Below are 15,892 nucleotides of genomic sequence, written 5' to 3'. Positions count from 1 at the left end.
TGAAAGGGATTTGTTTTTGTTTGACTGGGATAGGTCTTGATCTTGTGTGGTGTTTCCTAGGTACTCTCTGCCCTCGACATACTCCAGCCTCCACACATTGACTATTTTGAAGAAATGTATCCTAAATATAAAATAGAGCATCTTAATTGAGGTAGGTGTAATTTTCATTAGCTTAGAAACTGCAGGTAGTTGGTGGAATCTATGAAATAGAACTACAAAAACCTTGAGCCTGTATCTGAACAGTTTTATTTAAAGAAGTGAATCTATACTATCCAGAACTCTTAGTTAATGTTAATGTTGGAGGTGAAATGGTGCAGGATTGAACATGAAGCTTTGAGTAAGCTTTTTACTGCCAGTAAATGCAGGGCATTGTGGTATTTACCAAGAGATACTGCTGCTACTAATGGTGATTCCCCCAAAATATTTTTTTGAAAACTATATCCAGTAATTAACTTCCTCTCAGTTATTAGTATCTTAAAATACCTTCTGGTGTTTTCAGAGAGTGCTACTGTTACATGCTTCGAAACCATGACTTGTCAGAGATGTTTCAGCACACTAGCTGGGTTGTGGCTTTCCTTGTTCAGCCTCTATCTTGATCAAGAAAACAGATTTCACACAGATATATATATGTACTGTTTAATGTGTTACTGATGCAAAGGTACATGCTGTCTATGGGTAACTGTATTATAAAATTGAATTTTAGTACATAACTTGATATGAGAATGTCATGTTTTGTTTTGGTTTTTTCCTTTTTCAAACTTTGTTTGGGTTATCTTCTATTTTGGGAGTTGTGAATTTCTGCATTTTTAAATACTGAAAAGTAAGTCATTGAGCTGGGTAGGCTCTTACTGATTCTAGCTGGACAAGAAGTTCTGTGACTCAAAGCTGGTTGTTTTAATACTTTAGTTTTTAAATTGCTAGAAATTACTGCAATGAATTAAATACAGATTTTCATGGTACAGAAAGTATCTAGATATGTTGCGAGATTTAGAACAAAAAATTATTTTAAATAGGGATAATTCTGTTCTCTGCAGAGAGTTTACTAGCTACAGACCAGGAATCGTAATAAAGATTGTCTGCCTGAGTTAATCTCACTGTCTGTTTTCTTCTTTATGCTATTTTAAAAATTTAACATGCTAAGATCCAATTCTTGAGTTTTTAGCTAATAAAAAATGAACTTGATAATTACCACTGAATGAGATTATTTGTTTATAAATTATTTTTTGTGTGTGTAGGAAAAGAGTACTTCACCAGACTCTTCCTGCGCATAACAGTTTTAAGATTATTTGCAGAGTTTTATGAACTGTTCAGATATTTTTACAACATGCTGTTAGCAACAAAATATCCTTTGTAGACTTTAGGAAAAGTGATATTTTAGAGAGCAGATAATCAAATATCCTAGCACATTGACATTTCCATTATCAAATTAGCATTTTGGTTACAGGGATCTGCCATACAGCTGTGGTCAGCTAATAGACTTCTGTGTTTTCTGTGGAAAACCCCAAAAGCAAACACTGAAAATTAAAATCAGTGCTGAATTGTTGAAAGCGAACGCTTGAATCAGAGTATATTCAATTATGTGTCATCTCATTATACTGCTGCTTGTTTTACAGCTTTGGTTGCAGTCTTTCAAGTTTATAATTCACAACCAAACTGTGCAAATAAAAACTTCCTCCCAAAACTGAAATTGTTACCAAAATCTCCTTGTAAATCAGGCAGGGCATAATGAAATGTCTGTTATAAGCTTATGTAAGATACCTGCCAATCAATTTTCATCTGAAAATGTATGCATGTACATTCAGAAGCATATATAAAGTGTTCTGATTGATGATTTGGGTTTATTTTCTAAAATTACATAGTCTTTATACAATCATAATTGGGACCTGAGAGTTTTTTCTGCTACCTGGATGCATAGTAATAGTTAGGTTAAAAAAAAAATTAATGCACTGTCCCACAGATGCCCACATCATGTGTTCTGCTTATCTAACAAGTAGCTTTATTATGTTGGTGTCCATCTTCAGTGGAGCTGATTGAGGTTTGAGTGCACCAGCTTACTCTTATGGTTAGACTTCGGAAGGCTGTTAATTACTGATGGGTCTTAGCTGCTTTTTTTATATGACCCACTTTACAAGACAATTAATGGGTGGAAAATTGTCATTATTTTTAGATAAACTGAACTTTGTGAAATATGGTTTGATCTATTTATAATACCTTGAATTGATTGGTGAAGAAAGTAGGTATATTTTAAAGTTGGTGATTTTAACCAAACTACAGCATGATCTAGTGATTGATAAACAAATTCATTGGCTGAAAATATTGCTATACTATACTAGGGCTTTTTCATATGAATGTTAGATAAAACTCTTAAATTTTGCTTTGATACTTCTTTCATGTGAACACCATATAAGTAGTCTTCAAAAACTGAATTTTGGTTATTTGCACTAGTTCAATGTCCTCATTTTATAACAAGTCATATGAGTTATAAATCAGATCTAGGTTAAGGATTACTCCTTCCGTGTAATTGTACAATCAAGACTATTTAAATGGGATAAGCTTATTTTTATGAGTTTAGCTACTGCCAAGTTTTGAATATAAAACCAGAAATGTTAGTTTCCTTCATGGTTAACTGATTTTAAGTCATTCTGACTAGTTTTTTATAGGGCTGTCTTTTTTTTAATTTGTTTGAATTTCTTGTCTCTAATATTGGTAATAGAAGACTATTTGCTTTGTGTAGTCTTCTGTCTCCTTTCTTTTGAAATAATTGCAGTAAGTGTACTTATGACCCTTAAATTCATTAGAAGAATGAATGAATAGGAGTTTCAATTTATATGCACAGTTTTAGTTGCATGTGCTTCTGCTTACTGTAGTATAAGGAGAACTTATTTCAGATTTGTTTTAAGAAGATCAGGTAACTATATTTCATATTTCGGGGACGTCGTTGTAAAAAGTTCTTTTGTTGATCCACTAGTATAGTTTCTAAAGATATCACAATGATGTTCCATTTTTACAATAAGGTATATTGATCAGTGATGAAAGTGTAAAGGGATTGAGTTGGTAGTGCTTGATTTCATTTATTCTTTCAAAGGAGTTATAGTGCCCTTTTTGGGGAAAGGAAAAAATTAGTAAAAGAATGACTAAAATGATATGAATGATGTGTTGCAAATGAACTGGTAGAGTTAGTTTCAATTATTCAATGTCTCATAGGTACTAGCAAGAATTGCAAAGTATTTTTGTAAAGAGAACTCATTATAGGACTGACTTAAAATTATGATAAATTAAAAGATTTCTTAGGAAACGTGATGAATAAAGGAATTTAATCTAGTGAGATTTTTGTTTTGGAATGAAAATTCTCTGCAAACTCTTAAATTGAGGTATAATTTGAATGTATAATGAGGTTTTAGATTGAAAATCTTTGTGAGCATTTAACATCTTATACGGGTATTGATATTTTTGCCAATATCACCTAGTGCAATAATGAATAGATAACGGAGCATATATTATTCTGGATGTCTGTCTTGAGAAAATAGATAAAAAAGAGTTTTGTTACTGAATTTTAGTTTTTTTATGTTCATCATTAAGTTCATCATTAAGCTGAAGTTCAAGGCTTATCCCTGCAGTCATCAACTTACCTTGGTGGAACAGCCGTATAATCCCTGATACACAAGCTTGGATGATGTTTTGCTTCTGTTGTATGCCTGTTTTCCTAGGTGGACTGACCTAACTTTAAAGCACATCAGTTATAAAGGTAAATAGTGATTCACAGATTTTGCTAGAGCATCTAAAAAGCATTTCATTACAATTAACATATCTGTTAATTCTTGATTGAACTAATTTGGCAGTGTTAGGTTTACGGCTGGACTGATCTTAAAGGCCTTTTCCAGCCCAAATTATTTATGGCTCTCTTTTTTCCCAATTACAAAATCTGCAATTGATTGTAATACTGAATTCTGCAACTGGAGATACACAGATGTTCTCTTTTAAGAACTATCCTAAGTTTCTATAGTAACCTTTTGAAAACTTTTTCCATTAAAGTGGATATTGGATGCAGATGAAAAAACATCAGTTTTGTCAGTCTTGTTATACTGACTTGGAAAGATTTTAACGCTAGTAAAAGCAAAGGTGTGCAGCGGTTCCTTCCCATTGATCTAATTAAGAGGTGAAAGAACTGTTTTCTGACAGATTACGGAGTAAATCCTTCGTATATGTAGGGTGGAGGAGGGTAGACAGGGACAAGGTAAGATTTGGTTCCTCCAGCTAGTAAAAGGGACAATGACACCACTGTTAGAGTACCAAGTAGCATATGCTCAGGCTTCCTGTTCTTTCAGAGTATCCTTAGAAAGGGTTTCCTTCTGAAATGTCATCGTGGCAAGTTCCTCTGGGCCAATACACAAACAAATTGAACAGGGACTTCAAGGATTAAGAGGATTAGGATACTCCGTTGAAGGCTACGGGTTGCTAATTTGCAGCTGGTAACAACACAAGTTTATATTGTTGGGTCAGGCAGAATTGCAACTTAGATTCTCACTAGATATTCATGAGAACAGAACAGCTTGATGTACTTGCTACAGGTAATGAAAGCATGGTGGTGTTATTGTCAAGCCAGTAAACTGTATGACAGAGAGTCCTAGGTGTCTGCTTGAATGAACTGGGTGCCAGAATGGCTCTATTCTCTCTATAACATGAGGGTCTTATGCCTTGGGTTAAAATTTTGCTTTATTCAGCAGTAAAGTTGTAATAGCTGTATTCCATTATTTGTAAAATCTAGTTGGATAACATTGCCTGGAACTGAAAATGTTTTCCCTAGTGTGCATTGATAGGAAATGATTTCTATCGAGAAGATTGTGTACACATGGGAAAATACCAGGGAGATTTTAAAGTTGAATATCATGTATTGTTAGCAGTGATCTTTGAAGTAGAATCTGCTGGCAGTATGTCCCTGGCTGTCAATGATTCTGTAAAAATAGACTGAAGTTTTCCCCTATGTCTTTTTAATTTTAAACCTTTTATAGGTACTCAATAAATTATCTTAATTCCTAACTTAAGGATTATGACTTGATTTTTGAACAACCTGAAATGGCACTATGAGAGACAGTTTTGAAATGTTAACTTTGACTAGGAACTCTTCATACTGCATGTTGACATTTGGTGTTGCATTTTTTTAAAAAATTGTTTCAAAAGCTATTTGTAGAATAAATTATCAATAGTAGTTAGGAATTTATCCGCAGATCTACTACTGATTAATCCATGTTCCCCCTTGCACTGTTTTGTTTTTTTCTACTCATGGAAGTATTTGATAATTTTACTGCATCTGTCCGTAAGCACTGTAAAATATCAGAATAGTGATCTGCAAGAAGTGCTTTGTAGCACAAATGCATTTCCCATTTGAATATCAAATTCAGGGAACCTCAAGACCAAATAATTAAATAACTAAGTGAAATTTTGAAACTAATGCTGAAGTAGTGGAGTTAATTTTTGTATTCTGCAGACTGCGTCCTGCCATACCTCTGGGGAATGGTTTGCCGTTCCATTTCAGGCACATGTGTTTTACTGACAGTAGAGAACCTGTATGTCTTACTCTTTCTAACTGCAGTATACAGCTAAGAAAACTTGTCACAACAAGCCTATACGCAATCTTGCAAGTGTGATATGCCAGATGTATTTGTCCTTCCCAAAACAGAGCTTCCACAGCATTCATGCTTTGTTTTACAAATACATAGATACAATTATTTAGATATGAAAATTAGTTATTTTATTGTACATAATACAAAATATGGTGCTGCTAAACTGCAGGTGATTAATACCAATGCCATTAACTTAGAGCTGATTGATGACATGGTGGTTCTGTGGAAGGCTGGGAACTCCAGCTCCTGATGAGTTTTGAAACTGAGCAGGAGTAGAGAGGTGGTAGTTGCTGCTTCACCTGAGCGCTTCTCTCATTGTACCCCAGCTCAATTAGGTTGAAAGGCTGAATTTTCTCTGTATTAGGAACTCATCAAGAGCTTTGAAGCCCTTACCTTACACAGAAGTAAGATTCAGATGGAGTTTCAATATTTTCTTCCTGGTATGAAAAACTGTCTCTCTTATTTTTTTCCCCTGTCTCCAAAACCGTGTCCCTCCAGGCAGCTTCTGCTGTTGCTTGTCTGTGGTCTTTGACACATGCCATAGATTGCCATTTCTACATTGCATAATTAGAGGTGACTTGATGGCAAACATATCAGTAATTTTACCTATAACAGAAAAGTCAGCAAATTATAAACATAAAAATTAATTTAGACAGGCATTAGATTCATTAAATATTTTTGAATAATTGTTGCACTGTTTTTACATGGACCAGGTCTTTTTTTTCGTGTTTTGGGTATTGATACGAAATGAGAATGTTATAGAAATATTTCTACTGGGAAGCTATAAAGTCTGCAAAGAGTTAGAAGAGAACAGAGGTGGCATCACAAACTAAGCTTGATATGATCCTAATGTAAAAACAAGTATAACTAAAGTACACTAAAATAGGAAAAACTCCTTGTCCCCATTTTATAGAAAATCTTGAAATATATAAGAAAGAGTTTGTTTTGTTTTTAAAAAAGCATGTTTCTTACAGTATCATGCAGATAGACACCTCCACTCCACTGTTAGCATCCAGCTAATCTACCTACCCCAGAACTTGTTCACAGAATGCTGGCCTTTTCCCAGAAAAAGTCTATAGAATTGAGTTTTGAGGTATGCAGAGACCTAATAAAGAAGGATCCAAGTCATTATGAGAATACTACATCACAGAGCGTACTTTGTTCCTTTTTAAAATTTGCCTGTCACTTTGTAAAATTTACCAACTCAGCAGGTCTCCCAGTCAACAGGGTAAGTGAAGTTCTTTTGTGCCATGCATTTGCCTTAGTAATTATTCTGAAGCAAATTGGTACATTTGTAGTTCTAATTTTATACAGCTACTTAACTAATTACTGCTGTCAGTAGCAATTTTTATCTGGTAGTAATGTTCAGCTTAGCTGCATATTACAGCTCCAGTGACCATCTCGTAGCCAGCATATTTTATGGTTCAACTTAAAAAAGAAAATTGCAGGTACCTGTTTGAATAGTTGATTGAAATCCCATAGGGTTTTTGTAGTTTGTTTTTGCTAAACATTTATGGTACTGGCCAGAGTAAAGTCATTGACCCGCTTGGGTACCAGCTGTTTAAGAAGCTGCCACGTTTGTAAAAGGCAGGAACATCAAGCAAGTGCTGCTTGTGCTCTTATTTAGAGACCCTCATTAAATTATCTAGAGACAATAATCAGATAGCTGCTGTTCAAGTTAATGGCACCTCTGAGCCCCTGTCAAGAGAGCTTTATTTAATGCGCAACAGACCTGGAGTGGTGCAGGTGCCATTTCAGGCCCTCATTTAATTTAAGCTGCTTTAGTTGGCATGGCAACTAGTTGAGACATCTGGGAGACATTATGCTCGGGATTGAGATTTAGGAGGATTTGTGGCGTAGCAAAACAAAAATCTTATCATAATAAAGTGCAGAGTAATGCTTTTGGATTTTTTTTTTTTATATTTTACATTAAAAATGAAATGTAAAGATTTGTTGCAGCCATAAGGTAAAAACCAAATTTTAAAAGGCTGGCCTAAATATTTAAGAGGGCATTTGCAAAAGGAAAAGGAAAATTAGAGGACAAGAAATTATGGTGCTGCAGGGCTAGGTTTTTTCTTTGAATTCTTTATGAATGCAATTTTAATTTGGGGGTTTTTTGGTCAAAAAGTTGGCAATATTTAATTTATAAAATTAATTTTTATGTGGTGTGCTGATGGCAGATGAACAATTTGGCTGATGAGGATTTTGCTGGATAGGGTTTACAGATCAACAGATGGAAGGAGAGCCTTGAATAGGTAGAGATGAAAGAAAATATAAGTTTTCTCTAGATTGTTATAAGTGCAACTTGACCTGTGCCAATTAATTGGTGATAATGGTAAGAACAAGTAGAAGTTTCTGCTGAAGCTGACTTGCTTACTGTGTTGCTGAGAGATAAATATCTTAATTGAAGTCAGGGTTTGCTATTATATTTCAGACTTGATATGTAGCAGAGCTGCTTATAAAGAGCATTGAACCAACTGATGGGCTCCTACAGGATAATGGTGAGATTTAAAAACAAAACAAAACAAAACCCTCAACGTTGACCTAGTTAGCTTTGCTTTCAGAGGAAAGGTCAGGACGGCACACTTGTAAAAATACCACCACCAGGTCGGTGAGTTCATGAAGTTACCAGAGCTCGTGCATGGCAGATGCGGAGGACAAGTAGAACTGAAGCGTGTAACTTCCTCACGCACGGAAAAACCCTGCTTCTTTCTGCAGAGCGGCAGGTAAACCTGTACGCGCTCCAGCGTTCAGAGGAGGGCAGCTGAGCTGCTGCTGCTGCTGCTTACAGCTGATCGGTTTGTATTTTTGGAAGGCTGAGAGCTGACTACTGCTTTACCTTGAACTGTGAATGAACTTGGTATACCAAGGGAGATACTAGACTGGGACCCAGGAGATGCAGTTTTTATTTCTAACTCTCTCCTTGATCTTTTGCATGACCTTGGCAGTGTGCACCACCTCTCTGCCACATTTTTGTCTGTTTTGAACGTTGCAGGGCTTGGTGTGACTCGCAATGTTTAATGCCTAGTGCAGGGGTCTCAGTGAGACATTTGAAAGCAGTTCAGTGAACATATGGCTACTGTGTTTTACCTTCTTCAGCCACAAACGTAGTAATATCGGAGATTTTTGTTTCAAATGTGACTGCTAAAGGTATCTTTTAAAGCAGTAATGTTTCTTAATTATCAAGCTTATTTGTTGTAAAAGTTGAAAATTCTCAGTACTGCAAGTTCAATCCTTCTTGAAAGTTGAGGTGCTGTGGTTTTGCTTTAAACTCTGTTCTGAACCACAGCTCCAAAATCAAAACTTAACTTACCAGTGTTGTTAGTGAATGAAGCGGAGTACAGCAGAGACAGCTTCTCAGTACAGCAGCTCGGTAGGCTCTTCATCGCTGGCCGCAGTAAAAGCTGTCTGTTGCTAACTGCCCTGTACAACTCATGGGCAGCATATGTCTGTAGTACCCCGAGTATTTATCATAATGATTTTTGCATGTTTTTCATTACTGTAACATATTCAGGAAATTGACGCTTTGATATTGATTTGGGGGGTTAAGATATGCTGCTTGTGTCTTCCATATTTCTTCATTTTTGAAACATTGTACTTTTAGTGCTTCCTGAATAAATAAAATACCCTTCTTAATCCACACCTTACCTTTGTATAAGCCACAGCGTATACAGCTCTTCGTATCTTCAAGTATTTGTGCAAATTATCAGTGAGCATGACTATTGCTGTGTTCTGCATGTCTATGAGTATGTGAAATAGTGGTTTCTTTTTTTTTAGTTTTTCCTCCAGATAGAAGTTTGGGTGGTTTTTTTTCTTTTTCTTCTCCTGTTATAACTCAGAAGAGGTTTTATGACTGGGATTTGTATGCATGTGTATATGATGCTTGAGAAGGTAAAATAGTGGGTACTGGGTAGGTTTAGAGAAGCATATGTATTTTTAAAAGTCTGCATTACTGATCGTGTAGCAACCTGTAAGGTACTTTTGATAACTGACTTTCACAGGCTTGCACTTGCCAGTTTGTCTGGTTAAACCATGTTGATGTATGTCCACTATGAAGATGCTACTTTAGTTGTTTGTAATTTGTGTCTTACCAATCTTAAGGAAAAATGTAAAGGTTTCAAGATGCCATTAATTATATAAAAACTTTATTTTGTTTTCTGAGTCGTAATTTGACTTTGGAATAATTTTGTAACAACTACCTTAACGCAAACGCTACTTTATTGAGTAATCTGTTTTCTTTCACAACACATTTTTTTATTTTCATTCTTGTAAGAGTCTGGAGACTTGACCTCTGAAGAAGCTTTATTCTTTTTTACTTGATAGCTCTGACCTGTAAGAGCTCAAATTCCTAGGAGTTAGAGTAAATGTTTCAAGAGATTATGTGCTGGACTTTCTGCTTTTGCCTTAACTAATAAATTGAAGATATGTTGTCACTGAATTGATGCAGAGTGACCTCCATAAGATTATCGTCTCTCCTCAGCCACTCAGCTCGGATCATGTCAAAGTTTTTCTTTACCAGATTTTGAGAGGTAATTTTTCTTCTTTTAAATTTAATGAAAATTATGTAGTAGTAGTATTTTTTTTTCTGTTTCTTAATGTTTATTCTCAAGACATCCTCATCTTGAATAAGTTTCCCATGGAAACTTGTTCTTTTAATTTCATATTATGAATGAATAGCAAACATTAATTATTCTAGTTATAAGAATATGGCAGCCCTGCTGCCTTCCTTCACAGTCATGGGTAAAGATGGCAAGACTTATGCTTCAGCTGCAAAAGCTTTTTCAATGGACTGTGAGAGTCTTAAGGGGGGTGTGTGTGTTTTAACAGTCCTCCAATGCTTTTTGAATCAAGGTACAGGAAGGGCACCTAGACTGAGCCAAATTGATAAATATGTGTAACTATACCCACTTCAGGTATTCTAGAGAACAGTCTGGTTTAAATTGTTATGGAACAGTCCAGTAAAGTTTGATTTTTAGCTAAAACAATTACCATAATAGTAATTTTAAACTTTTTTTTTTCTTTTTTAGTCCATTTGGAAACTTTTATCCAAGAAATGAGATTATTGTGCTTGTCTTTTGAACATCTGATCAGTGTTAGTCCAGTTGCTTTTCCGTTGGCTTTATTTGAGTATTTTCACTGGAATAAGCTGAAAGTAAACAGTCAATTTTATCTGGTAGTAAATAAATAGTAGAACGTATTCGTAAAGAGCAGAACAAAGAAATATAAATTATATCCAGAATTAGTATGGGCTATTCCAGGTACCTGTTGTGCTAGAGAAAAGATTTATACTCCTAAAGGACAAAAGGTATTTGTGCCTCTGTGATTACTGAGTTTGATAACTGGGGGAACACTCAAAACTGTACTTTTTATCCAAATGGCAATGCAAAACTGTCAGTTAAAGTTTGTTCAAGAGTTATTTGAATTCTCATTCCATTTGCCCAGGCATTTGACCTAAGCGCTTAGTGTTCCCCAGTTTAATGCTATTATTTATTTTTGCTTTATCTGACCCTACTTGAATTATGGCCATTTTTCCATTTTCCATGCTTTGTCTACTACTGTAGTTCATGTGCATAAACAACTTCATGTTGGTATACTTTCTTCCACTGTGCTTTTTAGTGAGATGCTTTCTGCATTACTTCCATTTTCTTAAAAAGATCAGAATTATAGCTTCAGGAACAGCAAACGCACACAGGCAGCATAGGTTGTCTTTCCTAAATGTTAGAAACATCCCCAATAGCTGTGATCAGATGTCCTAAGTTCATTAGCTCTAGCTTTGAATTTTTGCACCAATAAAGTTAAGGAAAGGGCTTAGGCTTTACTGTAGTTTGGGCCTGTATTCTCTTAGCCTTGTTTTACATTATCTGCTGCTGGCTTACGAGGTTTTAGTTTGAGAAAAGTGATTAAAAAAAAAAGAAATGCAAATTAGCTTGAGTTTAATCTGAGTTTATTTCTGAAGTGCAGCTGTTACCTAGGAAATTGTTGAGTCAAATTTTAGTGCTGCAGAAGTTAAAATTGTTACTGGGAAACAGAGCATTAAGAGGTATATGTCAATATTCCAGTGTTGTGGTTAGCAGAGTATCCATGTCATAACCATGGAGATGATGTTTTGGGGGGGGTTTTGGTTTGGTTTTTTTTAAAAAAAAAAAAGGCTATTTAAATTACTTGCTCTGTCTAGTTTGTATACTCCAAAAGTTTTATCCTTTCATTGAGTGACTGAGTGTATACTAGAGACTGGAAGTTAGAATCATATAAAAAATGAGCCAATGGCAAAGTCTCTGCTGATTAGGAGTTGCAAGACTTTCCAGGAAAATGTTGTCAGCCTTAAACGTCTTTTAAAAGGAAAAAAGGTATTTATTTTAATTTCATTTAATATTTCAGGTCTGAAATATCTACATTCTGCTGGCATTTTACATCGAGACATTAAACCAGGGAACCTACTTGTGAACAGCAACTGTGTTCTTAAGGTGCTACTTAAATTTATTGAAAATGTACATATGTATATGCTGTTCATTATAAATCAGTTGTTATTTTTTTTAAACAAAAACATTTAATATGAACACTTTTCCTGAAAGTCATTTTGAAAGAAAAAAATCCCACAGATTCTTTAAAAATTATAAATGAAACAAACATCTTCCTTTCCCCTTTTCTCCCTATCTCTCCCCAAATCTATGAAAGCAAGATAGGCATGACTCTTTTGTTTGACTTGCCTGGTATCTCTTGTGCCCTCAGCAGTTGAGAAGGGCAGACAGTTTCTTCAGGTATATCGCAATGTTAGTATTCAGTGTGCTAGACAAAGTAAAGACCATACCGAATGCCCAAGACTCTTCCATTAACTTCTTAGACATATGAAATTTTGGAGGGCTTAGGCGTGTTGTATAGCTATGCCAAATATAAAAAAATTAAGTTTTGTTTACCCTGATTTGCTAACCATTCTAATTGTGAAAGTTTTGGTCTGTTTTCTTAACCCTTCTGGTTCAAGAAATTTTAAAAAATTCTCAAAGCCAAAGTGAGTAGAAGGCTGAATCTTTCTGTAACATTTTGAGGCATATCATGAACAAATGAAATCTGGTTTGGGATGAAATATTCTGTACTGAGAGGTTGGCAACTTGTTTTTTTTTTTTTAGTGCAAAGTTTTTTTTAATCTTTTAGGTTATAGATATTGTAATGCCAACTAAAAATGTACTGTGATTTCAAATAAAATTGTAGAAAGTTCAAATGGATGTGGAATAAAGTAGCATAATTTCTTCCTATTCCCCTTTCCCTTTGCTTATGCAGTTACAGCAGATTATCTGATTTATTTAAATGCTGGTTTGGAATTTCCTGCTTCATTACCAGAAGGTTACCTATTTGAAATGCATTAAGTGTTTTGGTTATTTTAATTTTTTTATTTACCTTCTCAATTTAGATTTGTGATTTTGGATTGGCCAGGGTGGAAGAATTAGATGAATCTCGTCACATGACTCAGGAAGTTGTCACTCAGTATTATCGAGCTCCAGAAATCCTGATGGGCAGCCGTCACTACAGCAATGCTATTGACATCTGGTCTGTAGGCTGTATCTTTGCAGAATTACTTGGGCGAAGAATATTGTTTCAGGCACAGAGTCCCATACAGCAGGTATAATTAAATTTCCCTTTAAAAATTTTTCTACTGCATAATTTCATGGAATCAGTTATACTGATGCATTTTGAACCTCAAACTTGCTTTTGTTTTGCTTGGTTTACACACGGGCAAAAAACCAAGCTACTTTGAAACACTGAAATGATAGCTTCCAGGCAGTATTAAAAGTAGCGGTTATTAATGTTAGCTTTTGAAATGTGTATTTTTTTGTAATCCCCTGTAATCTGCTGCAGTACCAAAGCCTGCTGTAGCATTTTACTGAGATAAGGTAAAGGTGATATAACTGGGATCAAGCTTTTTGTAACAACTGATATGAGAAAGTAGTAAGTTTTCTGTCAAGATATAACTGGAGATACAGTATTGGCACTCGAACTATTTAAACTGCCAATTAGTAGTATTGTTCAGACTGCTTCATTTTAGTAAAGGTCAAGTGTGTAAGAAGGTATTGAATACTTTTTTATGTTGTATAGCTGTGGCTAGGTATAAAAACATGACATGTACCGGAGTACTTCATCACCATTCCAACAGTAAGCAAGCTAATATAATATACATATATCTCTAATAATCTTGAAGTGCTATTTTTACAGTAGATAGAAAATAATGTCTGCAGCAAGATATTAGATGGATGCATTTATACTCCTAAAAGAAGGAACAAGATGTGGTGATATAAAATGTTTATCTTCAGTGTTGCTAGTATTCATCTATAGATTAGAAACTACATAGTATTAAAATTGTGACATTACATATATTGATTGACAAGAAGTAAAAACACATTCCAAACTTTTGTTAAAGGTGACATTCCAAAACCTATACTTTTCTTGTTTGTTTATGCAGATAGCATTTTCACAGTTTGAGAGATATTCACATTAGCATGCTGTTTTCAACATTCGTATATTTAAACTGTTATTGTGTTGTGTATATTTATTTTTTTAATGCAGTGTCCTGTTCAGTGGTACCTATCACGTCACTGCAGTAGTGCTCCCAAGCAGGGACTTGCTAGTCATTCTAGGCAGCGCCGACACCTTGTATGATCACAAAAGGTAGACTTCCTCCCAAAATACACCTCTCTCTTACCCTTGCGAAGAGACAGCAGAGGAGAAAAGCAGTCATGTAATCAGAACTACTAGTTAAATTGACTGCTATTCTGTTGCAGTCTCAAAAATATTTAAGATCTCCTGTTTTCTAATCTTTGATCTTTTGCTACACTGAAGCTAATCACCCCATGTGATTTTAATAGCCTTGGCTATTGGCTTCTTGGCTTCTTGAAATTTAAAGTGCAAAGACATTCATCATCAAATAACTCTAGAATAGCATTATGGGGTGGGGTTTTTTTGGGCGGCGTTCAGTTTATTTGATTGAAAAGTTGCATAAAGTTACATAAGAGTTCCTAGATCTTTTATGATCCCTGTGCAGTAGAGTGGTTTAAGAAGTAATCACCATATATATTTCAATTATGTTCGGAGCAATTCAGTGCTATTCAAAGGTGGATAGAGTCTATACAAGCCTTGGGCTAGTCTATGTCATGGTCTTTCCTTATATCTGTGCCGTACCCCTTAGTGTAGACTGCATACCAACAGTGGTTATCCCATGCACCCAGGGGAGTGAGCCAGGACAGCAAAAACTTTCTGATGTCACGATAGCCATCATCAGGCAAAAGTTTTCCTGGTAGAAAAACCAGGGAAGAGATAATTTTAAAACTGACTGTACTGGAATTTTTAACTCAAATCTGTGATGAAGAAAGTAAATAAAGCTTTAGATTATAAACCAGACTGGAACTGGTGATTTTGGTATTTTAAACTTTGGATAGTATCATGGTGAAAGTGATGAATATATCTAAGTTGCTTACTCAAGTTATAATAGCTAACTTTTGCTAAGGATTTTGTGGGATTTCTTACAAAGGTAAGAAATGAGATAATCTATACTGAGACTTAGGTAATCAGAAACACTTTAAAATATAGTATTTCCTAACACCTCCTATTTTTGCTTTTTACTGATACTATTTAGAATAGTTAGCATTTTTGTATGATACAATCTTTCTATGTTTGTTTAAAAATGCATTTTTAAAGGTGCAAATACAAGTTATTTTTAGCTATATGTTCAGAAACATTTAAGACATTTAATTTTATCTTTTAGTGCATCTGTGGTGCAGGAAGGGTAATCTCTGACTTTCTGACTATCTGTGGGAGCAAATGCCTTTCTCTGCTTGCTTTAAAGACTAGTCTGCACACTGTTTTGTCAAAGGCAGGTGATAGAGTGCTAAGTTTTAACCACCTTCCTAGGTTAGCCAGTTCCTCCAGTCTGATTTTGCTGATTATTACACAATCCTCCTTAAAGATAACTGGTCGCATGCCTGAGACAGTAAGCAGAATCCATTCGGAAGGATCAGAGTGTCAGGGAGAAAGGAGAACCGGGCAGATACTGCCAGCCTAGCATAGCCATTTCCCATTAGCTGTAGCACGTACATGAAGTTGCATCTCTGGCATGTTGTGCCGCCAGCCTTTGACATGACAGCACGCGTGTGCACAGGCAGGGAGGAGAGGCTTGCTGTTTCACACATCAGCTTACCAAGGGTATGCTTGTTGCTGGATACCGCTTTTGTATTTCTGACTTCAGCGATGTTTACTTGAGCAATTAGTGCATACCAGCAGGAGGG

At 35.3% G+C, this 15,892-nt stretch overlaps 1 protein-coding gene across 3 annotated transcripts in view; it reads left to right on the top strand.

The window, feature by feature from the left end:
• Nucleotides 1–15,892, top strand: part of NLK (nemo like kinase) — a 67,931-nt gene that overhangs the window by 36,482 nt on the left and 15,557 nt on the right. For all 3 annotated transcript variants that reach the window (XM_052803828.1, XM_052803827.1, XM_052803829.1), the window contains 4 exons: nucleotides 61–116; nucleotides 10,044–10,150; nucleotides 12,000–12,085; nucleotides 13,027–13,236. In XM_052803828.1, the coding sequence (XP_052659788.1) occupies nucleotides 61–116; nucleotides 10,044–10,150; nucleotides 12,000–12,085; nucleotides 13,027–13,236 (459 nt within the window). The remainder of the gene's footprint in view (nucleotides 1–60; nucleotides 117–10,043; nucleotides 10,151–11,999; nucleotides 12,086–13,026; nucleotides 13,237–15,892) is intronic.

The sequence above is a fragment of the Harpia harpyja genome, chromosome 12 (assembly GCF_026419915.1).
Source record: "Harpia harpyja isolate bHarHar1 chromosome 12, bHarHar1 primary haplotype, whole genome shotgun sequence".
Taxonomy (NCBI): domain Eukaryota; kingdom Metazoa; phylum Chordata; class Aves; order Accipitriformes; family Accipitridae; genus Harpia; species Harpia harpyja.
Note: the sequence above shows the minus strand (reverse complement) of the source record. Positions and strands in the feature narration are given on the sequence as shown.